This window comes from Chanos chanos, chromosome 14 (assembly GCF_902362185.1).
Source record: "Chanos chanos chromosome 14, fChaCha1.1, whole genome shotgun sequence".
NCBI lineage: Eukaryota > Metazoa > Chordata > Actinopteri > Gonorynchiformes > Chanidae > Chanos > Chanos chanos.
The window spans coordinates 15,153,715-15,179,297 of record NC_044508.1 but is presented as its reverse complement, the minus strand read 5'-3'; the positions used below and the strand labels follow the sequence as shown (position 1 = coordinate 15,179,297).

The 25,583-nt window shown below is 41.3% G+C and overlaps 2 protein-coding genes across 2 annotated transcripts in view; both read left to right on the top strand.

Moving 5' to 3' along the window:
* The window catches only part of fam163ab (family with sequence similarity 163 member Ab), an 804-nt gene extending 690 nt beyond the window's left edge, over positions 1–114 (top strand). The window contains exon 2 of the mRNA XM_030791974.1: positions 1–114. This exon is cut by the window's left edge and continues 243 nt beyond it. Within this exon, the coding sequence (XP_030647834.1) occupies positions 1–114 (114 nt within the window).
* Positions 115–2,097: 1,983 nt separating this feature from the next.
* rabgap1l (RAB GTPase activating protein 1-like) overlaps positions 2,098–25,583 on the top strand; it is a 78,144-nt gene continuing 54,658 nt past the window's right edge. Inside the window, exons 1-13 of the mRNA XM_030791040.1 lie at positions 2,098–2,171; positions 6,048–6,248; positions 6,451–6,628; positions 9,405–9,612; positions 10,533–10,707; positions 11,000–11,160; positions 11,429–11,539; positions 12,577–12,643; positions 14,065–14,167; positions 16,372–16,538; positions 17,973–18,099; positions 22,921–23,014; positions 23,420–23,570. Of these exons, the coding sequence (XP_030646900.1) occupies positions 6,111–6,248; positions 6,451–6,628; positions 9,405–9,612; positions 10,533–10,707; positions 11,000–11,160; positions 11,429–11,539; positions 12,577–12,643; positions 14,065–14,167; positions 16,372–16,538; positions 17,973–18,099; positions 22,921–23,014; positions 23,420–23,570 (1,680 nt within the window). The 5' untranslated portion in view covers positions 2,098–2,171; positions 6,048–6,110. The remainder of the gene's footprint in view (positions 2,172–6,047; positions 6,249–6,450; positions 6,629–9,404; positions 9,613–10,532; positions 10,708–10,999; positions 11,161–11,428; positions 11,540–12,576; positions 12,644–14,064; positions 14,168–16,371; positions 16,539–17,972; positions 18,100–22,920; positions 23,015–23,419; positions 23,571–25,583) is intronic.

Here is a 25,583-nt window from a genome sequence, read left to right as displayed (position 1 = left end):
ACTCGCTACGAGAACCCAACTCTCACTCTACCCACAATGCACAGCGCCTCGCTGAGTTCCCGCAACCTGCCGGATTTTCACGTCAACACGCGTGCCATTAGCACTGATGTCTGATCTGCACACACACGTTCGAGTGACACGTTTGTGTTACCCTGGCTGTGATGTCTTTGTTCCCTCTGCAGAACTGCTCAAGATCAAGAGTGAGATCGAGAAAGAGAGAGAGTGAGAGAGAGAGAAAGAGAGAGAGAGAGAGAGAGAGAGAGAGAGAGAGAGAGAGAGAGAAGCTTAGGGAAACATGACCATGGAGTCACTACAGAGGTCTATTGATCCAGACTTCCACCATCTCTCACTGCATCTGCTTCCAGTTAGATTCAACTCTTTGAATCTGTTTTTTAAATATCTATCTATATAACTATCTATCTATCTATATATATATACAGATCTGTCTTTTATTTGAACCCTTGAGGTAGTCTGCCTTTAGCAAGTCTTATTAACTTGGCTTGGATTGAGGAGAAGCTTGGAGTTGTCCAGAGGACTGCCTTACTCTGCCTGCCTGGCCAGGCCTCCTTAAGATGTAACTTCTCAAGGCATTACAATATGTGGGCTTCCTTTATGTTTCTATATGAGGGCTACCTATTCTGCAGTGTAACCTGCACATCTTCTATTTTTCTCTATGTGCCACAGTAAATGAAAAAAAATCGTATGTGCTTTGAGTCTGGACTATCAAAAACTTAGAGCATTTTATTATGATAATAATGGAAATTAGGTATTGAACAATCAAGGTTTTTACCTTACATAAGAGAGATTGCGCCTAACAATAAAAGGACTTTCTCTATGCAAACTTGAAGTGCTCAGAACTAACAGGGATTGAAGCTGCGTTTCCCCTATACTTTTGGTCAAAGATAAGAGAAAGACTAATGCGTATGATACATGAAGTATGGAGGCACAGAATATATTATTTCATATAAAGTACTCAAGGTTACTTTCCTAAGAACAGTCAAGTTATATGCTTATTAAAAGATATTCAGTGCAAGTGCCAGGTTATTTTCTGTTCACTGAACACATTTAGTTTTCTCCTTAATACTGATGTTACTGTTTGAAATGATTGAGTCTATATTTACAAAAACTGATGCAAAAAGTTGGATATGTACATAAGATTAGACACATTTATAAGTGTTTTGTGTATCTGTCTGTCTTCTATATTGGCAGATTTTTGACAAAGCCAAAATACATTTTAAGAAGCAAATATTTGGTTTAAAGAAGGTATAACCTGTGATACTATCTCTAATTCATATTTCTCCATTGTTGAAATGCGTATACTTGTAGTGTCTTTTAACTATATTTATTTAAATGTGTGAAATAGCCAACCATGTGCTTATTTTATTCACAATGCTTTTGCAATCAGAAATTTTGTGACACAGTCTGGAGTAATACATGTGATACATATAAGACATTGCTTGCTATTTAAGGAGAATTGTTTTGGTGTTTGTCTTTCTAGTTTAGAATGTGACATTTTACAGATGAACCGAAACAGCAAAGCAAAAAATAAAGAATTCTTAATACAGTAAAGAAATATTTCGTCTCCCATTTTTCTATCTGCACTCAAGCTGGATCTTAGCATGTAGATCTTTAGAGTTTTCATGTTTCATTATTTTTGATAACTTTTACCTTTTGACCGGTCATGGGGAAAAGCAAATCAAGCAAATACAGCACTTAATTAACCCCTTTTACCAGTACCTTAAAGGTGTCATTTTAGTCAGTGCATTCCGCGCATGAAACATGCACTTCAAAAGTTATTTTCTTACAGATAGAATTCTGTAAAGATACTTTTAGAGGGGCAAAAATCAAGAAATTTAAGCTTATTTTACGTGTCAAAACAGACCTATTTCAAACACCAATATATGTGATTTTGAGAAGACACGTTGCGAACACAACTGAGTAAGATAACCCAGTAACGGTTAATATAACTGCCATTTACTTATTAACTGATATGATGGCGTGAGGGCGAGAGTTGTATCCCAGTGCTTAGAAGGTGGCCTTCTGGCGTCGGTGACGTTACTTACGCCACGTGAACACGGAGCGATGAGGTTTGCGGATGGGGAATGTCTTCATGGTTTGTTATCAACTGCTCAGCTGACTGCCGTACAAGCCAAGTCACAAACTCTAAACAAGTAAGTTATTTTTGACCGTCTTAAGAATTAACAGATGGTAGACGAACGCTATGTGTTTCTAGGTCGGCAGGGTAAATCTGCTCTCCTTTCGTTATGCGGCGAGGCTTTGTAGATATTCCTCGAGCTCATATTTGGCTTGTAAACAGAGAATAATTGTTTTGACTGATTAGCTTGCTCACTCGCAGCTTGGCTAGCGAACCCGGGACAGCAAGCACTTGCAATGCCGTTTGTCTGTCTCTTCTAGTGCTAGCATATGGCTGCTAGTTAGCTTAGCTTTGCTCAGAGTGGTAAGGTGCATGAGGCACTTCCTGTCACTGTAATTTGTGATTGACTACGCCGACTATCAGAAATATGACAGCTGATAAGACACCTACGCTGTTCTTCACAGTTACTGTGATATAAAGCTAATATTGTTCTCTTGAAAACCAGTATTTTGTGAATACACGCCCATTTTACAACAAGCTAACTAGCGTAACCAGTCTGGACTTGTAACATTCTCTGTCAGGCTTTCGATAGTTTACGCTGCTAACATTAATTAAAACGTTCTGTCATATATTGGTGTCTTGCTCAGTGTAGTGATGCCAAAACGTCAGCCTTCCTAATTGCATTCCAACACTTGTTAACTGCTGTTGTCTGCATGGGTTTCATTTTTACCATGCGTGGTTTATTTGTCACACTGAGTAGCAACACGATTTCAAAATCTGAGTTTATATTTACCCACGGTATCGAAATTTGGAGAGCTCTTTCGAGATGCCAAAGTGCGATTAGAAAGTCCTGTTACATTTCTGACACGCCTTTTGAAATATTCCAGTTGAGTGCTGGCATAAATAAGGAGATTAAAATTTATTTGGCCTGAATTTTTAAGTGGAGCTGAAAGCAAAAGTTGCTGTGTAGTGGCAAATGCACCTAAAAATCAATACACGAGTCGACAGCACATTAAGAACGCCGTTTAACCTGGTCCCACGTGTCAGCCAGTCAGACATAATCCGACATCAATTCCCGTCCAGCAATATCATCAGTCCTACCGCTTAACGCAAAACTGCTTTCACTGTCAGTGGATTGGTTGGTGAAATCGAGATACATATGCTAGAAGAAACGAGCAGAATAGAGGATCATACTTTTGCCTTGGATTGCCGTGAACTTGTTTGTTAAGCATGGGGTAGAGCTCAGCAGTTCACTTAACCTGTACCCCTGATAGCTGAGGATGCATGTGTTCATCTGTGTAGCAAGTTAACTCATGTTGTTTCAAAATATGAAGGATTAAGGTTGTCCTCACCAAATGTGCACTGGAATTTTAAACAGGATTTTTAAAGTACAGTGAAACTGTAACCATAGTGGAAATGTACAGTGACTACACTACACACTGAACTGGTTCTTGCCTTTTTTGAAGTTTTCCTTTCAGAGCTATTTCAAGGTCTGTCAGTAATCTGCCGTAATTTGTATCATTGCTCTGAATGATGTAAGGAGCCGGATTGCCCCAAATTATGTCATGACTGACTGGAAGGAAAAGTCAGACAGGGACAAGCGTCAGCCCCACCTAGTCAGACGTTTCATGAGGCTCTGGCAGTCACTTGGCCTAAATGAAGTAAAATGCAGCAGGGCTTCAGTAGCTGTCAAGTACCATGGACCTGGAACTGGTTTCTCACTCCAAGTCATTTTAACATGTCTTGACATTTGGCATTAAAATATGACCGATAGAGTAATGAAGTTTGGGGGGGATTATAGAAGTAGAAAAGTTGTTTAGGGCTTTGGCTTTGAGTGATCGAGAGTCTTAAGTCTTCTGCTGTTCTTTATTAGAAGTCTCGTCTCTGCAGGAAATTTGCTGCGGCGAACGTAATTTAGGCTGCATGTGAGGTTGCGTTTTTCTGTGGTAAACCATGCCGTGTTTGTTTTTTGGTTCTGAATTTATGGGTGTGCTACAGTGAGAAACTGCACTGGTTCAAAGCCTGTCTAGCTTGAACTGGTCTACAGTTTCGTTGAGAGTGTTACATTGTCTTGGAGAAAGATTCAAAAATCATTTGTTCACCACTCCCTATGCTAAGTGCTGTGTAGGATGTAGACTGACAATGCTAAACATATCTTTTGGACGTGGAACCAGTAGAGACATCAGTATAGACTTGGAGTGCAGCCTTAATGTTTGACTGAGTTGACTCTTAAGTCACCACAAATGGAGCCTGTTCTGTTAGAAAGGCAATATAGAAATGTATCTGAAATGTGGTGCTCACTTGGTCTAGAGATTTAACTTGGCTAAGTTGTGTTGTCTAGGGTGTGTGTGTGTAACACTTAGGCTTTTGGTGCAACAAGTCGACTGATTACACATTACACAAGTGAAAAGGTTAAATCTGAATGTACAAATTGTAGATGTGTTTTAACATGAAACATGACATCTAATTTGTTTTATGCTAAAATGACTGTGGACCATACCTCAGACAATATTGTTTTGTACAAACCCAAAGTTTGTCACTTGTAAAATGAATTCATCAATGAATCAATTAGTTAATGAAAAAATAAGGCTAACTGTCAATGGGTTGACTAAAAGAGGATTTAGGATCGCTGATTATTTTCAATTAAATTTGGTTGAATGATGACTATTGGCAGAAAGAAGAGCCCAAAATCTCCTAGATGTGTTTAATGTGTTTGGTAATATTGTCTCCAAGAAAAAAAATCCATAGACATGCCTTTAAACTGTTACCAGACTGAAGAATCTCTTGAACACTTGCTACAGTGTGTAGGCTGTGTATGTTGAATTGTTCCTCTCCGGAGACACTCAGGTATCACTACGTTAACAGCCCCAGCAGTTAGGGGTACTGTGGGTGTTGTTCCTCTGAAATACAGACATCCTAAACAGAACATGACATTCATTTTTTTTCCCTCCTTGCTTTCACTGGACTTTTGCTTTTCAGTGGACATAATTGAATAAGTGTGATGAGACCACATGACTGGTAGGGGACGCAAGGCTGATGAGTTACGGCGTCTGTGTAGGCTCTTTCACTGCTGACATGCTGATGTCAAGCTCAGACAGTTTACTGTTACAAGCTGTGCCCACATTTTGCTTGTGTGGAGGTGACAACCATCGGTTCTTGTTAATGTAGCATTTTTTACTCTGCGACAGTATAAGCCTATTGGCCTTAATGTCAAGGAGAATTTGCTTTCCGAAAAGGGCAGCAGTTTGTGTGTACTTTTCTGATGGCTCATTAAACATGTACCCTGGTCTGTAAAAGGCCTATGAAAATAACAGCCCATTAGCAAACATGTAAGGTAAGAGATCTGGACGGTGTGGTTGAAGTTTAGGCATGTGACATTTGCTTATCACAGAGTGAACTGTTTTTGTAATGTGAACCATTTATAGCTTTAATATCAGTACAGTCAGGCCTGTGGCAGAACTTGCCTTCACAATGCCTGATATCTTATTTCAGACATCATACCATCTCTTCCGCTTTCTTTTTTTTTGTCTCTCACTCTCTTCTCAAGCTCTCCTGAATTCCTTTGAATCGGTTTTTATACCACAGCTCTAGGACTCAGGCTTAGCCAAAACAAACAACCAAACAAAAAAAGTGCAGATTACATCTGCATGGAGCCCTGACAGTTAATGCAGGTGAGCTTAAGTCTTAAAGGACCAAAATCGTCCACTTCCTCATGAGCGATCCCATAAAATCTCTGCTTATTTGGTAACAGAGAACATGTTTAAACAAACAAAGTGAAATGTTTATGAAGTTGAAAGATGTTTGTTCCTTTTAAGACCAAAGCCTTAGCACTGGTAGAATGTAGGTCTGTGTATGTTCTTTAGGGTTTATTTGTGTGTGCTTGTGTGTGTGTGTGTTTTTGTTTGTGTTTGTTCGTTTGTGTGTGTGTGTGCATGTGCGGGCATGCATGCAGGTCTGCACCGTCAGTGGGCCAATAGCAGTGCTGTGAGGGGAGGCCAGGTTGTTTCGGGCTGCCATGGATGACCGCTCCTCTCTGGGCAGAGTGAGCGGCTCCACTGAATCTGTGTCCACCGTCACCAGTGAGGAGTTTGTGCTGGTACAGTCAGCTGCCGAGGGCTCTCCATCCGGCTCTGAGGGTAAACCCAGGCTCAAGGTAACTACCATAAACTACCCACATACAGGAACAAGGCACAAACACACCCACCGAGTCTCACCTATCCCCCCACCCACCGCAACCACAGGGGCCACTCACACATGTACACTCTGACTGTGTTTACACACCTCACACTCTCTCAGAGTGAGGTCTAACTTACTCTCCTCGTTTTTCTCTGTGCTTCCTTCACTCCCTCTGTCAGATGTCGTGGAATGGGCGTGAGCAGCTGGAGAGAGCCATGGAAGAGGTGCTGGAGGATGATGGAGGCCAGGGGGAGAGAAAAGCAGGAGAAGACAGCTCCAAGGACCCAGAGGCTTGTGAAGTGCCTGCTAGCACTCAGAAACGGCCTCCGAGCCTGACCCTGGACAGCTGTCCTAATGGTGGGTTTCTCAGAAACATCATAAACAGCATCATCATCAAATCTAACCTCTCTGCTAAATATGAACATTTCCTCTGTTGTCACAGGTTATTAATGCACATATGAGGTACCTACAAATGGGATCTGTTTTTGAAGAAAAAATTAGTGCAGCAGCAGTGTACTAAATGGAATTAAGTTTTGGTCTGTTCTCTGTGATTAAATATCTCTTAAACATAAGATGTAACAAAGCAGGTTTCTGAATAGTACATTTAACCAAAAGAGCAGAGAGAAGGGGAACAGAGCGGAACACCAGTTGAAAGAGAGATAAGTGAAACGCAAGAACTTTTACTGATTTTGAGAAGCCTAATGACACTGGTCTTTATAGATAATATAGACAAATCATTTCCAGAATGATGATTCTGTCAGGAAAGATGACACATACTGCCCACTCTGTTTTGTGGTTTTCACGGTAATTTTGCCTATAAAATTGCTTTACTGCTTTTGAATGGAAAATATGATTAAAATGAGTCAGTGTAGCAGCCTTAAGCTGACTGTTCGTGTTTTTACATTCAAAATGAGTTATGTCAGAAACACACGACACGCATAAATCTCCTGTGCATAGCTTAATTTCATTACTCATTCATAAATAGTGAAAATATGATCTAATATAGAGATTTGAAATGACGCATCCAGAGGAAGTTACACAGATATATATTCTTTGCAGTTACTTTTGTTGACTTTTGACATATGGGCTATATTTGGCCCTTACCTTAGAATTTGTCCATATCTCAAACTGTCGGTTGTTCAAATGCTTGAAACTTCAGATTTTTTCTTTTCCTGCAGAACTAAAATACATTCAAAACTACACATTTTTCCCTCAGTGCCCCAGAGTCTTGTCGACGTCAGACCTGAATTACAAAAAAACAGCGATCTACACGTGAAATGAGTTAAAAACCAGCTCTATTACTCCTGCCAGGATTTCTATAAGGTGTCATCAGGTGTCATCCATAACAACACATACATGGATGCCTGGTGACATTTGTAGACCTCTTCCTCAGTGACCATAAGCAGTCACTGTGTCTTCTGTGAAGAGCCTGCAGTTCTGCTGCTCTGGTCTGCTCCTGTCTCTCGCTTGTCTTTCTTCTCAGCTTGCCGTTTGACCAGGTCATTCTCTGTATACTCTCCCTCCGACTGGTACGGCACAACGGCTGTATAACTAAAATATGAACTAAAATCTTCTTCTCGTTTGTGGATGGATATTTTAATTTTTAACTGAACAAACTGAAGGTCCAGTGTAATCGAATGCTTGCAGTGGCACACACGAAGTCCACATCAGAAATTGTGCATTGATGTCTTAGCCTACTTACTGAAATTCAAAATATAATCGGTGAGTACTGGAAAATATTTAATACGATTTTATTGAAAGAACGTGCAGGAAATTCAGGTTGACAGTGTAATTTCACGGATATAATTGGTCAATTTAGCCCATGTGTCAAAAAAACAGAATTCCCCTTAAAAGCACCAAAATTGTGAAACACAGACTCAGACGCACAAATTAACTCACTAAAATACAGATTAGGACAAAATAACATATGGTACCATGGACTCACTGGACCCATCCATGTATGTGTTGTTATGGATTATTTTATGTTACAGCTGATCAGAAATATTCATGCCATTTCAGAATTTTTGAAATTTGCTATGAAGAAATTTCCTTTCGAGGAAAGAACTCAATGGGGAAGTTCACATTAGTTAACATATAGGCCCATTTTAACAATTTTCTGAGGCGCTATTTCAGTGGATCTGTATTTAACAATGTTATTGTTGGTAAAATTTCAAAATCCAGTTAGAACATAATTGCGAAACTTCCATAGGCTTGGTGAGTAAGACTAGCTTTACACACTGTTTTAAAGATCAGTAGTGGAAGATGCTGCTTTGTCCTAGGAGAACAGTGTCAATGGGATAGCCCTAAAAAGCAGTTAAAAGTTAAAACAAAAAAAACAAACAAACAAAAAAACTGTATCCAATGGATTATGAACTTATGCCATAAGAGTGTCATCTGTTAGTGCTTATCGCTGTTTCGTTTGTTTGTCCATGTCTCACTGAATTCACCATAGTCATCGCTGTAATGCAGCCCAACTACGCTTTTAGAGGAAACGGACAGAGGATGTCAAATCAACAGCCTGTAGTTGTTGCCTTTTAGTGAGGGAAGCGTGTGAAAAAGCCGTTTGGAGCTCTTCTCATTGTATCTGGTTCCTGTTGTTGGATGTGAAAGTCTGAGTGACCGAGGAGTCCCCCGTGAGCGCAGACCTGTACTTCCTCTCTTCCTCTGTAACTTCCTCATAGTGCTTTTTCTACAGCTGCATGATAAACAGCTTCACTCCACTTCATATTGCTGCCTCTGTGAAACTGAAACGAAATTGCAAATAAGGCAGTTTTAGTTGTACAATCTTTCAAGAGTTGGTTTTGATAACATGACAAAGAAGGAGAGATGTGAAAATGGAATGTTCGATTGTTGATAACAGTGGTGGCCACTGTGAGTGTAAACCAGGTCAGTCACTGGGTAGGTGTGTCCGAAAATCATTAGTTTGCATGTTGGTTGTATTGACACATTTTGATCTGTGTCATCTTTTGAAATTCAGAAATGTATGCCGTCATTTCCGAGAACGCCAAACATGTTTTTCATAAACACGGGTCGCCAGTTTTGTTTGTCTGTTTATTCCTGAGCTGTTTTTTTTTTTTTTTTTTTTTCATTTTTGGAGCATGAATGATGGTTGTCGTGTTTTCTCGGAGTGCAGAGGCTTCAGCGGGTCAGGTGGGCAGCCCGGCGCCACCAGAGGAGGACAGCGTGCAGTTCAGTAAGCTGTCGTATCTGGGCTGCACCTGGGTGAAAGCCCCGCGCAGCGAGTCCGAGGCCCTCAGAGCCATGTCTACCCTGCGGAGAGAGAGCGCCATCCCTATCCCCGTTACCCTCCATGTGCCCAACGTGCCCGACGGCTGTGTCAGGTGAGTCTGCGAGACGGAACCAAGAATGTACAACTCCGGGTTTTCAGGTTCCTGCTGGTTGTTGCACTCTGTTCCTAGACCAGGGACTGAAATCAAATTTGCTGTATGTCATTTGTAGTCGTTCAGTTTGGTTTAGTGGTTGGTGGAAACAAAAGACGTTAGGGGAATGCTGGGAATCACCAGACAGAATCCTGCAAATTTATTGCTTATTCACACCAAAATCTTCCTTGTTCATTTGACGGAATGTGCTCAAGGAATGTTATATATTTCACTGATGTGTCTTTGTTGTGGCCATGCACTGCCCTGCCTTGTTCAACAAGACTGAGCTAGCCCTTTGCTTAGTCATGTACCCAGATCAGTGACTAGCCTGTGATGTGAGTAATTATGAGGAGAAATGTTTTTGGATGAACTGGAAGAATGAAAAATACAAGTGACTGCGCTGTGACGTTTGTTGAACTCACGTATTCTCTTAAATATTGCGGGCTGGTAACCTATCAGATGGCCAAACCGGCGTCCTTCTCCATCAGCCCAGGTGACTGGTACTCACAGTCATTACGTTCTGTCCCTGTTTGGAACAGTTCTTCAGAAGGACTGAGGCTGTCTACACCTGTTATTGTGAGACAAGTTGTGGCTTCTCACTTTTGCCCTATCACATGAAAATTGTGACATAACTATGACTGGTGGTGGTAAGACACTCACAGACACTTCTCACTTCTAAAATTAAAGGTGTGAGTCTGCAAAGTTCTCTTTTTACATTTCAGGAAGGGTACATGTATTCTGAAAATAACCTTAATTACCTTTGCTAATAAAATTCTGACTTCACAGTTTTCTCTCTGAAAGTTCCTCGAGAAGCACATCCATAACTGTGCTTTGTTGACTTTGATACTATGTGTTCTTGTTTTCTTCTCCATTTACTGTAGGATTTTGGACCAGGCCACAGGGACAGAGATTGCTTCCTTTCCCATCTATAAGGTGCTTTTTTGTGCGCGGGGGCGGGAGGGTTCCATGGAAAGCGACTGTTTCTCCTTCACCGAGAGCTACCGCAGTTCTGAGGAGTTCCAGATTCACGTGTTCTCCTGCCATATCAAAGAAGCTGTGAGTGTGGTGACCATTGTCTTTTCATGAGTTTTCAGTGGACAAAGGGCCACCCATTTACTGAAGGGGTACATTTGAATTACAGGAGACAGGGCAGACAAAGATTTTAAACTGGGCCCTGGGCTGATCGGGGGAACATTTTCTACTTTACCTCCATCAGTTATGTTCATTGAGTGGATAAATGTATTCATCACAGCGTGGGTTGTTGAGAGGATGAAAAAAATGAATGAATGGTAAATGGATTTGAAATGGAGCGAGTTGACTTTCCATCTCTCTGGCCTTGACCCTGCAGGTCAGCCGTATACTTTACAGTTTTTCCACGGCATTCCGGCGCTCCTCCAAACCTGCCCCTGATGTCAGGGACTCCTCACTGCCTCTGTCTCCCGACAGTGATGTTTACACCTTCACCGTCTCTCTGGAGGTGCGGGAGGATGACGGCAAAGGCAACTTCAGGTCAGCACACACCTGTGTATTTGTGAGAGCTACTTAGAGCTGTGTTTATTTAATTCACTCCCAGTAATCCACATTGTTTATCCAACTAAGCACATTAAAGTGACGTATCTTACTAAACCAGTTGGATAACCCATTAAGTTTGGCTAAATTGTTGGATATTTATTAGGACAAAACATCTTTTGACGTGTTAATGTAATGATTACTGGACAGAATGTTTGAAGTCACACCTGGATGCTCTTTAACATGTGCTCTTGGTTTCACTTCTCAGCCCTGTCCCAAAGGACAGAGACAAGTATTACTTTAAACTGAGGCAGGGCGTGCAGAAGAAAGTAGTCGTCACAGTTCAGCAGATATCCAATAAAGAACTGGTCATTGAGAGGTAAGCATTGTGTGACTCAGGTTGCAGAACAGGCTGCATCCAACAATGGAATCAATTTAGACACGCACACACACACACACACACACACACACACACACACACACACACACACACGCGCGCACACACATAGTATAAATATCTATATTATCTTATGTACACTGTCCTAAATGAAGTGAGAAAATCTCTCTTTTCCTTAAGCAGTTTTCTTGACCTGTCATGGCTCTTGAGAAAAATAATATGCCAAAAAAAAAACAAAAGCATTGGTGTGGCATTCATGTACACACAAAGACCTGCCAGGAACCAGAAAAACCTGACAAGTCATCTCATCCCCCTGTCTCATGGCAGCCAGAGTCATACTTTCATATCTGCATTAACTGCTAAACAAAAACAACCTTCTAAAGGAAGTGGTCTGTTCACTCTCATTTTGGTTTTTAGGTGAAGAGGTGAGATGTGGTGGTGACAGGGCACAGCATGCTTGCTTTGCACATTTGCACTCTGTTGAATCAGAGATTATGTATATTTTGAGGATGTAATGCCGATTGTTCCAAGTGAGAATCCAAGTATTTAGTGCTGACTACTTGTTTGTGTAGTTCTTTCCTTAACCACTTGAGGGCGTATGAAGCACAGTGGGGACTCGCTTGAAATGGTTCTCACTGGAGATTGTAGACATCTAGAGCTCTCAGAATTAATCATGGTGAAATACTGCATTGTTTAGTACCACGTTTAAATAAAATGACTGGTCAAGTATTTGGCATGGATGAATGTTTTTTGTTTTGATCATAGTTTCCCCAGGGCCAGAGCACCTTTATAAAGTTTTATTTTTGTTTTTTTATAAACAAGTTGAGACTACCCAATTATGTAAATATGTATATACATTCATATTCATCGTGTTAGTCTATCTGTTTTGTTGTTGTGATTTTAAAATTTTATCTGAATTAGGGCACTGATTGCCTTTTGACAGTTCACTTTCTCTGCCTAGACGTTGCTACTTGTCTCTTGCTATTTGTTTATTCGTTTCATCTGTTTGTTTGTTTCAGGTGTTTTGGGATGTTACTCAGCCCGGGTCAGAAAGTTCGCAACAGTGACATGCATCTCCTGGAAATGGTAAGACACCAGCCTGAATGCTGTGATCTGCTCTAACCAATCCTTCAACGTCGAAACCACATCCAAACGGCTTTCTGACTTTTAAATTCAATATTGACTCAGTTCAGCTCAGTTTTAAGTTTTAAGTGTATGGAGCTTTTTGCGGTAGAGATTAGTACAAAGCTGCCCTCTGAGAATCTGGACCCGAGCTCCTCAGTGTGCAAGCCTAAGGTGATAGTCACTGGCAAAACTTCTAAAAATTCAAAAATTGGCCAAGAAAGAATGAAAGGAACGAAGACAGTGCTGACATAGAATAATGTCTGCAGTGTTCCCTATACTTGCGTTCCCTTTAGTTTTTTGCTCTCTTCTACTAGTTGAAGTGGCTCCCTTACATTTGCCTTCTAAATGTTTTCACTCCAGCTGTGCTCTGGCACCCGCCGAAAGCACTGATTTCTCATATCCTGATCTCCGTGTTATAAATGGCTTTTTCTCAGCTTGCCATTTATAGAAATATGCTGTGGAAATTGGGGATTTTTTTTTTTTTTTTTTTTTTTACTACTATTCATTAGAAACATATTTTTACACATTGCCTCAGGCAAGTTCAGCCTGGGAGTTTTCAGCATTCAGAACAAAAACACATTCTGGTTTAATCAAGCCTAATTGTTTTCTTGGGTATCATGGAGGAAGGAGGCTAAGTATGTAATAATGACCACCAATTGGCTGTTTTGGCTTTCGGTCATGTAATATTTTGTGCTCCTGTGTCAAACAGTTTGTTGCTTTAATTAGGGGTTTTTTGATTGTGATTAGGACTCCTTTCTTTCTTACGCCTTAAACAGTGTGGATGTGGTTAAATTGGTTATTGTCCATATAAGCACACGTTCAAATTAATAATTTCAGGTTTTCCTGAGTGTTTTTTGGTTTGGGAAAAAAAAACAAAACACCATCATCTTGATTAATTATTTTAATGAGTAATACACTTAGGACTTCATTTTGCTAAAGATTTTGTTGTTAAACATTTTAGCTAGTGCCATACGTTAAACATGAACTCTTTTGGATTTGAATATTCAGATTATGATTCCAGATTTAGTAATTGTCCACAAAATTCTCATTTGTGAGATCTATGTGACAAAGTAATGAAAAGTGTGGACGTTTCCACCTTCTGCACACAAGAGAAGACAATTAGGCTGATTTATAGACTTAGCTTTTTATCGCTGACTTAGCTGTTATTAGCAGGAACAAACAAACTCCACTGCTAATGGCAAGTACAAGCATGAAGTTACAAAAAAAAAAAAAACAACAGATTATCAGATTATCCATCATTCTTATCCTTATTATCAAGGCAATTTCATCTGTGTGGTCATACTTCTGGATTTTTTGCTTTCATTTAAAGGCTTTAGTAAATCTTAGAGTGGAGATATGCATGCTAAATGTGATACTTTCAGGAGTCCATGGGGAAGAGTTCGGACGGGAAGGCTTATGTCATCACAGGGACGTGGAACCCCAACACAGCCGCTTTCCAACCCCTGAACGAGGACACGCCAAAAGGTTAGCTCGCTGTGTCTAACGTACCTCTAACACATGGCGTAACTATACGAATGAGCAATGCAATATCTAACATTTTCTCCTGGGAAATCCTGTTTTCAACGAGCTCCTGGAAGATGCCCTGAGGCAGCACATCTGAAATGTAAAGTACAGCACTGAAACTTGATTTGGTCAAGATAACAGCATGGTATGGTGTTTGTCTGCTCACGTGGTTGTAAGGGATCTGAGCAGGACTGTGTGAGAATCATTTCTGACTGCTTGCCAGTCGTCCTGAATCATTGTGCAATGCTATTACAGCTGCGTTACACCCAAATCCATTTTTAGTGGTGTAGACTGTTGATATTTGGTTCATACCTCAGCTTGAATGCCATGACTACTAAAGTGTTTTTTTTTTTTTCCCCCATTTTTCTTTTTAAGGCAAAATGATTTAGGTGGCCCTGTTGAAAGCATGTCTGATCCATGTACTGCTGCGTATGTGAAACAGTTAGGCGTTTCAGTGAACCCCGGCACTTTGCCGAACATTACATCAAACAAATCAGAAACGCTGACACGTCAGGCTTTGCTGACTCCAAACTCAGGAGAGCTTGATTTAAAACTGAAATGGCAGGTTGTCAAAGCAACCAGACTCAGGGGGAAGAGGCAAGGAAAAGGTCCCTGCTTTAAATGGTTCACACATTACTACAGGAAAGTCAGCCAATTCTTATCAGGGAGCCGAGGTTGATATTTCGGATGAATGGGCGAAGTGAGACACCTACCCTTGGCCTGGGGAAAATGCCCTTTTTTGACCTTCTGAATCAGCATTTGGAAATAGATAACCCTTAGTCATGGATAATTCCGGTAATTTTTGTCCTCGTATTTTAATTAAGGTCATTTTTCAGGTCACCAACAGTTGCTGGTGTTTCATATTACTGGAATACCGAAAGATATATTATTTGTCTGTTTTTTTTTTATAACATGTTAATTGGAAGATTAAATTCTCATCATACTATTTATCAGGAAAGTCATCATCTTAATAATGGAGTGAAGAGAATAAGATCAGATACATGTCATTCCAATGAATGTTCCTCACAAGATAGAGAAGAGACAGTGGTCACCTGTATCTTACTCCTTGACATATTAGTTGCTGAATTTTGTTCTAATTGCTGATTGGATGAGTGTCGAGATTCAAGACTTGCTGCAGTAGGATTTCCTATTGTCACATCTTGCAGCTTCAAATTAGCTTTAGCTTTACTGTGTTATTTGAGGTCTGAAGGTGCATTACTTGGCAAAACCAAAATCTTCCAACCTTGACGCTTTACGCTTGACTATTGTAATTGGAATCTGTTTTAGTGGAGCTTTTTCTTATAAAGTTTTCTGTTTGCTGTTTGTTTTTTGGCACTAATTGAAATAATAAAACTGCCTCAGTGTGAAATAGGTTATGTTTCCCTTCTTTCACAGCTTACTGATTTGCGCTCCTTGATGGTTTACTCCTTCTCAGTCATAATTATTGCCCCCCCCCCCCACACACACACACAAAACGAGAGAGAGAGAGCGAGAGCGAGATCTGTTTCCCCAAGACACTACATCTTGCCACACTTGACTGAAGATAAATAGCCCTGGTTTACATTAAAACCTCCCCTGATGATTCCCACTTACCTTACACTGCCATTTGTTTTCCTCTCCCTGTGTTGTCCCCACCTAATCTTAAGCGGTAATAAGACAGTATATGTGCGATAGCTGGATCCAGTGTTTCATTAGAGCTAATAAGACCTTTGAAATCATTAGCCCCATTAAGTTCCAAGCATGACGGAAGGTGTTCTGTTAAAAAGCTGACATGCCTCAAAGCTATCGTGCACTGCTTATGCATTTGCCTGGGCTCTCCATATCGTGGTTACGGTTGATGTAACCCGAATTGCAGGCATGTATTCATCCCTGTCTTGGTCAAACCAGTTCAGCGTACTTTATTGAACTGTGATTATTTGGTATTGGTACGTGCATAATCAAACTGTGTCTGTCTTGTGTCAAAGTTCAAGGCAGTTTTTTTTTTTCTTTACCCCCAACCCTGTCAGTTGCAGTAATGAAATGAAATTTTCATCATGATTTGAAACACATACTCATGCTAATGGAAAATATTAGCATAAGTATAAAGGTAAGCATAAGTATAAGGGTATCTCCTCCACTGTATGGTGATGAGAAACTGATTTTTTGTTTTTCTCTCTGCTCCCCAGATAAGCAGGTGTATATGACAGTGGCTGTGGATCTTGTTGTGACGGAGGTGGTGGAGCCTGTGAGGTTTCTGCTGGAGGCTCTGGTGCGGGTTTACCCCGCCAACGAGAGGTTCTGGTACTTCAGCAGAAAGGCCTTCTCCGAGACCTTTTACCTCAAGCTCAGACAGGTGCTAAACTGTTCCTAAGTTCTCTCCACGGTTTCTCTTCTGCTAAAAACCTTTTTTTTTTTTTTTGAACGTCTCAGCTAGTTTAGTCAGCAAGTTACCACCAGATGCTCTGCGTGTGGCCGCGAATCCGACTATAAGGGCGCTGTGTTCTTAGAACTTCGCTTTGCCCTTGAAGTCCTCAACGCACTTTCAATAGCAGAAAATCTCCAGAGCTTCAAATTAGAAAGCTTGCTCAAATTCATCAGCAGTTAGCTACCTCTTTTTATTCCATTCTGGCAAGTACATATGGCGCTGCCCACATGCGAGAGGATTTAACACAAAAAAAAAAAAAAGGCGAGAGGGAGGGGGGGAAAGAATCGAGCTTTTCTGGTGGGCAAGCAGGAAAACGGGCTCCTGGCTGCTGGAAGCCGTGAAGCGGCAAATGGAGGCTTTGTATTATTGGGAGCTAATAAGAGGCTGCCTCATTATCACTCTGAAGTAATTAGGGCTACTGCCTGCATCTCAGCCTGATTGCCTCTCTACTTATCTCATCTCTGGGAGGAAGAATGCTTGGGCCGTAGTTAAGAGCTAATTAAAAGATAATATTATGGTGTTAGCACAAGACCCAATCCAAGCCTTATTATTTTATTATTATTTATTTGTTTCGCATCTCTCGTTAGATGGGAGGAATTAGCGAGTAATTATTGTTGCCGCTAACTGCAATTTTTTTCTTTAATACATTGTCCCACGTTTCCGCTTAGCAATTAAAACAAAGCAGTCATTCTGAAGAATGATCTTACCTACGTAAACAACGCAGTATTGATAATTACACAAGCAGATTTTTGAAGTGTAACACAGAGACCAACTTTAGGGGTGACCTCTGAAGAGGAGAATAAGGTGTAATCTCTCGCCGCTCTGATTGGAACGGGCTCCCTGTGAACCCCATTACCGGACTAGCTGCCCGAGAGCGACTAGCTTGGCATACGTTTTTTTTCTCCGTCACTGCGCATTTTAATTTCCTCCTGTATGCGTAATTATATTTTGGCGGCTCCCCTGAGGCAGAGGCAAAGGTGAGGCTAACTTTGGATGGTGCGCGTTTGAAAAGAAAAGAAAAGAAAAAAACAAAACCTAGGGTGTGTGAGCACTCAGGATGCCATGCATGCTCCTCTATATATACAGCAATACTCACTTTCTGTCTCTGAAAATACCATATCCATTTGGTGTCCTGGAAAGCTTTATGTGTTTTAAAATGAGCTTTTGATTGAATCAACGTATATGCATATATATATTTTAATTTTATGCTCTAATGTTCTGACAGCCTGTCTGTTTATGTGTGTATAACTGCATTTGTGTAGTCAATCTCTTGTCACTCTGTTGGGTGGGTTCTTTGCCTATACTGATGGTGTGTATCCTCTCTCTTTGCGTGCGTGTCTGTATATGTGCGTGTGTGTGCAGGGCAGTGAGAAGGGAAGTCAGGGAGACGCCATGTATGAGGTGGTGAGTTTGCAGAGACACACAGACAAGGCCAACGAGGGAAGGGGTCGCCTCCAGTCCCCGAACGAGGAAGAGGATGCAGAAGAAGGTAGAAAGCTCTTCATCGGTGCATTCGTGCGTCACTTCGAGCTCTTTGCTACGTCAAGTTCACGTGACCTGTCTCTGCTTTTGCGTGGTGTTTCCTGCAAGGTAGCAGTTTTGAAATGAGCTCCTCAGATGGAGCAGTTTTAACACCGAATTTCTTCTCAGTTCTTGCACTCATCAAATAATTGCATTTCCAAATACGTGGTGACTGAGGAATGCGTCCCCTTCTTCACTCCCAAAGCGGAAAAGCTCTTGGTGTTCAATTTACAAGAAAAATGACCATGTCTCTGAGCTTATTCAGATTGCCTTTTCACAGTCTGTATGTGTGTGTGTGTTTCTGTGTGTGAGGTAAGGGGGGAAAAAAAAAGAGAAGCAGATTGCCTTGGCACAAATACCTTTTGAGAGGACATTTGTTTTGTTTTGTTGATTCTGTTTTATGTTTATTTATTTATTTATTTTATGGTGGTAACACATGATACAGATGAGATCATCAGTCCAGATTTTTCTCACCGATGTAAAGAGTTTGTCAGTTATTAAGGCTCCTCTCTTTTGGTTTCCTGGCTGTGTCTGGGCAGTCAGAAATCATGCACGAAGTTTAATTTAGTCTTAGCTTGACTGTAGCTCCAGGTGAAGAATAGCAGCTGTTTGTGGGAAGTTCAGTTGAGAGTGTGTATGTGTTTCTCTCTCTGCCTCTCTGTGCCTCTTTCTCCTTCCCTGTCTGTTTCTCTCTGGCTCTTTGTTGTTACTCTGGCTGTCTTTGCTATGTATTTGAATAACTGTCACAATGTGCTAATGTGGATTTAGGTCCGTACTGTTACCCCATGTTGTTGCCCATTTATTTAAAAACAGATTGCTAAATCCACCCTCATATATAAAACACAGTAAAACAATGTGTACCAACATGGTATCGACAATCTAGCAGCAGAAATTAAAATGTCTGTGCTCATTCATTAGGATGCAAAGTGGAGCAATTCTTACTTGTTTGGTTCTTGATCTGTTTTACTTTTACACATGCTTAGTTATAGTATATTTATAGAGTAGACTGTATTTGTTCTGGTGTAAATCATTTGGCAGTGCAGTATAGCGATAATTTACTGTAGTATTTTGAGTTTTAAGTCTCTGTCTTTTCAGGTAACCCGAGAATAAGAGAGAAAGGTTACGTAGGTTGAAGGTTAAATAGGCGGAACCTATTGATGGAAGGACAGGGTAAACACAGGTGGAAAGTCTTAAAAAACCTGTAGATGGTGGTTTCTGGTCCTTTTACATGCAGGCAAAACACTGAGCACAGGCTTGTGCTTACAGAAATATGGGCCTAGTTTTCAAAAGCATAGCAGAGCATTCTCCCATAACATAAGTTGGTGATAAGGTTTTTGCTTTAGGGTAGGACATAAGGGTGGGCAGCTTTTTCAGCAAAGACACTGACAGTGTTAGCATAATAACATGCTGTGTTATAGGTTTCTGACTCACGACCTCGTAACAGGAAGTTATATGTTCCACTGCCGCTTGTGAACTTAACTGCAGCACCTCACGCCACGGCTTTGAACTCGTGGGAAATTCACACTTTTGACATATGGGCTCATTATAGCCTTTACCTCAGCGTTTGTCAGGTACCTCTGATAGGTTTTTGGTGGTTCACACGCTTTTAGGTTGTTAGGCTGTTTTGTATTTCTGTCAAAAGCACTAATTTCCTGCAGCCACCTAAAATGAGCTCAAAACTGTATCAAAATGGGGTTTCAGTAACAGTAGTGGCTACGTTGACAAAGAATTTCTGGATAGAAAAATGTGTAGACATATTCCAAAATGTGAAAAATGTGATAATTGAGGACCTGCCTCTTATCAGTTCAGGGTGGTCTGTATAGTGATAAATGTGGTTGATGCTATGCCTTATTTACTTTCATAGTAAGGAGACCCAAAAAAAAAAAAAATGGGTGCAGAACTGTTTTGGTTTGGTCAGCGTGTGAAGGTCACACATCATTAAACCTGCTGAATTTATAAATGTACATTTACAAAACATCGATAAATATTCAATCAACTAAAATAACATCAGAATCAGTAAAGCACCAAAAAAAGGTTCATTACAAGGTGGCAGTTGTGAAAAAGAGCTGATTAAGGATGATGGACTATAGAGTGAGTATTTCTTTGTGTCCTTAAGCCTTCCTCTCCCGCTGCTGCTGCTGCTTTGGCCAAGGATGGAACATGCTGCCAACAGCATCTATCAACTCCTAATGATAACATCACACAGGGTACCTGAAAATTAATTCTAGAATTGCGTATAAAAAAGAAAAATTCAGGTCTGATCCCCAGGATTTTCTTTTTCAGGTTTACAAATACAGTAGGGGCAGAAACTAGATGAAGGTGATGTGAAAGCTATGCAAGTCTGTCATCTGCTCACGTTCCTGTTTGTTTAACGTTTGAGACGATAAGTCATTGAATTCACCTGTTGTAATTTTGATTTTTTTTTTTTTGCCCTTATCTTCATTCTGTTTTGGAAAGAAAGCACTGTTTTTGACCCTTTCGCTCTGCACGCAAAACAGCAATGTTTTCCTGATATTTGGAAAATAGAATACACCCACTCTTGCTGTTCAGCTTCTGTGTCACCTTAACACAGGAGCTGTGGTAAGGGCCTCTGTCCCCTGACTGCCCCCCCCCCCCTTTCCCCCCACTCATTCACTCACTCACTCATTCACCCACTCACCCACTCACTCACGTTGTGTCCCTTGACAAGCCTTTTAAAAGCATTTCAAAAGAATCCAGCCTGTTCCAGAGCTCACTTAGACCCTGTGAATAGGATGCCATTTTAAGGCTTTCGCTGGAGGTCATGTTCATTGCAAATGGACTGCTGTGGGGGGAAAAAAAGACTTCAGTTAATGTGACTTATTTACAATGTGTATTCCCATTGTGCTGTTGCTCATAAGCAGTGGAGTTCCTCCTACCGCTCTCATATTCATCGATTCTCGATGGCTATTTTTCACCCCTACGGACACATTGTTACAATAAGGGTAATGTGCTTATAAAAAGACGCTTCCAAATATGGTTGTGGATCAGTAGGTCGACAGTTATTACATCCGTAAATATGACTGCAAGTGCATTTGGTTATTCTCCTCCTCCGAATGGCTTTAGGAACAGCTTTGTTGAGACTGCGGTCTGAGGTTTTGGGTTCTAAAAAAGGTAGGGATTTCTCCTAATGACCTTTGTAAACATTAAGTTCACAGGCACTCACTTTGTCACCTTATGGCGTGGCATTCAGGTCAGAGGTCAGCACTCTGCCATCACACAACTCAACCCAAGACAAATGCGCTCTCTCTCTCGCTCTCTCTCTCGCTCTCTCTCTCGCTCTCTCTCTCTCTCACTCTCTCTCTCTCTGTGTGTGTGTGTGTCTCTCCCTCTTTCTCTCTTTTTACAGTGCTGAGAGAACTGCATATTACTCATCATCATGCTCAAGATTAGCTTAGCTCTACAACAAGGCCAGGTGTACAGTCTGTCATGAGGAACTGAGCTGTAAATTAAAAAAATTGCCCCCCCCCTCTCCCCACCTCCTTATTTGTCAGCCATACACATCTGTTCGTAAAGTAGCCTAGGAGGTTGTGTGGGAGCTGTAGTTAAGAGGCAGTGAGACTGAGTGTGTTGGTCAGTAAGAGGGCAAGAGCCCACCACAGGGCCTGACCTTAAGCTCCAAATGGGGTGCTGAGTGCTTCTTCAGCCCAAAGCCGTGAATCACATCTCATCGCCTCTGCAGTTCCCCTATCCATCCTTGGAGCTTTAATGGACGCACCTAGCTTCCCTCTGACAGTAGAGAGAGAGAGAGAGAGAGAAAGAGAGAGAGAGAGCTGGCCCCCAGGAGCACTACCATGTAGTTTTCAGATATACTTTGAAAGCTTTGGTACGGCTTGAACCTTTGGGGCTATTTTTGTAAATTCAGTGTTTGTAGGGGTTACTTAAAGGGCCAAACAACACAGAAAGCAAACCTGCTGCTACAACGTACAACCCCTGTGAAGCTCCTGTCCTCGATTTTAGCCTGTCCTGCCATTTTGTTTGAGAACCAGATGGTGCTCTCTACTGATAAAAGTTTCCTCTCAAAATGTTAAAATTCAGATGCCAGTCCAGAAGGAGTTGAATCAAATGAAGGGGAAGGGGATTCACATAAAAAAAAAAAAAAAAGTTCCCTTTTTTGCCTCTTTGATTCCTCATTTTCTGTCAGTTGCGCATAGTACAGTTCACCTCTCAGTGCTCTGCCCTTCCCCTTGTGTTGAGTTGTGAGGACAGGATTCACAATCGTGGATGATGTGGACACGGTACTGCCACTCCATGAGGTCGACTGACTTCTTGAAGGCAACATTTCCTAATGAAAATTAAAGCAAAATCACGCATAGGAAGGATGAAGCTTTAGTTCTTGTATGACTGTGTATATGCGACCATCTAAAAATTCACAAGACAAATGATTTGTGCATCTACATCCACTTCGTCTTAAGTGGCCTAAAATCCATACATTGCAATTTCTACAAGGAAAAATACTCCCATTCAGTAGCCCCTGCAAAGTATATCATTTTAGTTGATGACGTTTTGATCAACAGGCTCTCTTCAGAGCATTCGAAGCACTTCTTTCTAAAGGAGTATTTCTTCCTTTGTAGATGGTATAATTAGGGTGTTATAGATTGCTATGAATCTGCTTGTAATTTGTAATGCTTGAGAATTAGTGAGTATCGGCAAGTTTCCTGGTCTTTGAGAAGAAGGAAATGACACAGATGGTGGTTTTAACTCTTCAGATGGTCAAAAGCATCAACTGAGTAGTGTCTGTTTCCTCTCTATGTGTCACTCCGTCCTACAGACAGCGATAGTGAGATCTCCAGTGGCACCGGAGATGTGTCTAAGGATTGCCCTGAGAAGATTTTGGAGTCTTGGGGCGGGATCCTCAACAGATGGTGAGAATACACCCTGGCCAATAAGACTGTTATGATTCAGAGAACAGAATGTCTGAAGTTTTACAAATGACTTCAGTCACAAAGAACTGGTGATATGCCAGATGCTACCAAAAAAGATATTTTGTTAAAGGCTATTTTGAGAATCATTACAGAAATAGGATTGTTATTTAGATTGTTGGAAGTCAAATCTGCTTTATGACTTTGCCACATGTCCAACCAAAAAAAAAAAAAAAAACGGGAACCAGAAATATCTGTGTTTCCATATCTAATAACAGCCAAGAGGCAGAGTCAAATGTAAGACGCAGTTGTATCCGTTTCTCCATAATGCTTTGCTTGTTTTAGCATCCCAGAGCGTGTGAATTATGCTGTCTAAAACTGACACAGACTGCATGTTCTACCTGTCAGGCATGCGAACCTGTCTACGCGGCCAAAGGGCCTGTCTGCGCTGGTGAGGCCCGGGGTCCCGGAGGCCTTGCGGGCCGAAGTCTGGCAGCTTCTGTCTGGCTGCCACAGCGACCAAGCCCTGCTGGAGCGCTACCGCATTCTCATCACGAAGGTAAGGCACCAAGCACTCCTGCTAGGTCAGCGAGATGTCACGTCAATGCCATCGCTGTCAGCTTGAGCTGTAAGGGCATGACTGTGTACTCTCACTACCCTGTTTACTTTGCTCACTTTGTGAAGATCAGTTGGTTTTTAAGAGTTGTTGTGTTATGGAGAACGCTGGTGGGGGTGGAATGGAATGGTCCACCTATCAGGACCTAAGCATGTTTCATGTTGACACAAGACAAATCGATTTTACTTTGTTGTCAGCTTTTGGGTGGCCGGTCGTGTTCTGTAAACAGTACCTCCCACCTCAGCAAAGCAGCTGTTTTTAACATGCATTTTTGATTACAGAGAATAGTGTTGAGTTGTTTTTTTTTTTTTTTTTATTGGTGATTGTCACGCAGCTCTACATTAAAAGGTTTCAGATAAAGTGAAAATATTGAACACAGACATTACTCATAACTATTTGATGTCACCAGATTTCATTGCATATCTATAACGGGCCACAAAGCTTCCCAGATCAGCAGAACAAAGCAGCTGACATTTTTATAGGGTGCAGTCAATGTCAAATCTTTTAGAGTTTAAAGAGCTAATTCTCTGATGTTGTTCTTGGAGGTGAGTTTGTTCTCATGCCACACATGGTCAGCAGTTGGAATGTTCCCACAGAAAAAGGGACTATTGTTGACCCAATCGTAAAACTCAGCCCTCACCGTGAGATAACGTTGTGGGCTTCGAATCCTGAAGCAGAAAAGGAAGCATTCGGAACCTTCCATGTCGGTGTTCTGGAATATTGTCAGTTTGAAGCCAACTGTCATTACAGAGGCTTAGAGCCCTTGCAATCGTTGTGTTTTTGGGGGGGGGGGGGGCAGTGGCCACAATAACTCTGTTCACTCAAGCTCGAGATAGAGTGACCTAAGGAGAGGTCAGATGAAGGTAAGGGCTTTCAGAGTGTCCTTCTCTGCGCTTGGCTCTGGCATGTCTGGATCAATGTACTGTCCACTCCGCTCATAAACTGCCCATCCCCCTGTTGGCTTAGCCAACAGGCACATTTAGGTGACATGTCATGCTTTTCTTACACCAACATGCAATGTTACATTTGTAAAATGCATCCAGATTAATGTACTATTCTAAGTTTCGTGAAATGTTTTAAGATTAACATGACCAAGACTTTTCTTTTATTTTTAATGCAAAGCAGTGCTCATTCCCAAAGGGCTAAGACTTGAAATACAGTGCAATAATCAATAAAAGAGAGAGAGAGAGAGAAAGAGAAATGGAGCCATAAACAAAATGCCTCAGTACTAGATGGGTGTGGAGGGGGGAGTTTTTGGGGAAAAAAAAAAAGTCCTAACAGACAAAGAAGAAAAGAAAGGAAAGAGAGAGAGAGAGAGAGAGAGAGAGAGAGAGAGAGGGAGAGGGAGAGAGAGGGAAGGGGATTCTTTTTCATATTTATTTATATTGGACTGTCTGCTCTTGCCAGGCAGTGTAAATTTCACTGATACGGTTCCCTAACCTAGAGCCACAGTTTCCCTCTGCCTCCCGCATTGGCAAAAATAGCTGCACTCCAGTCGAGCTGCTAAATATATGACAGGTTATGTAAGACAGGTCATGCGACACTGAAGTGCACATAATTCATTCATTAATTAAATTTTGAGTATTCTCCCTCTTCTGTGCTGAAATAATGATATTGATATAGCAAGTCAGGATGCTATTAATAAGAATGAGAGGGACCTGGGGGGGGGGCGGTGGGGGGGTCTCCGTGCTCGATGATGTCGATGTTATTAATGGATGTGTCTCCTCTCACCGTTGATTATAATGCTGATTGAATCCTAAGTAATTGTGCCAGAGCTAGTTGCGGGGATATTGATGAGGTAAATCAGTCCTTGTTTCTGGAGTGTGATATACATTTGAATAATGGCATGTGGCACTGAGACTCAAGGCTGCATTGAGATGCGACATTTGACTGAAAGACGGTGGAGCAGAATAATGTTGGGGAGAGACTCAGATTTGGCATGGGCCTTCTTCACAG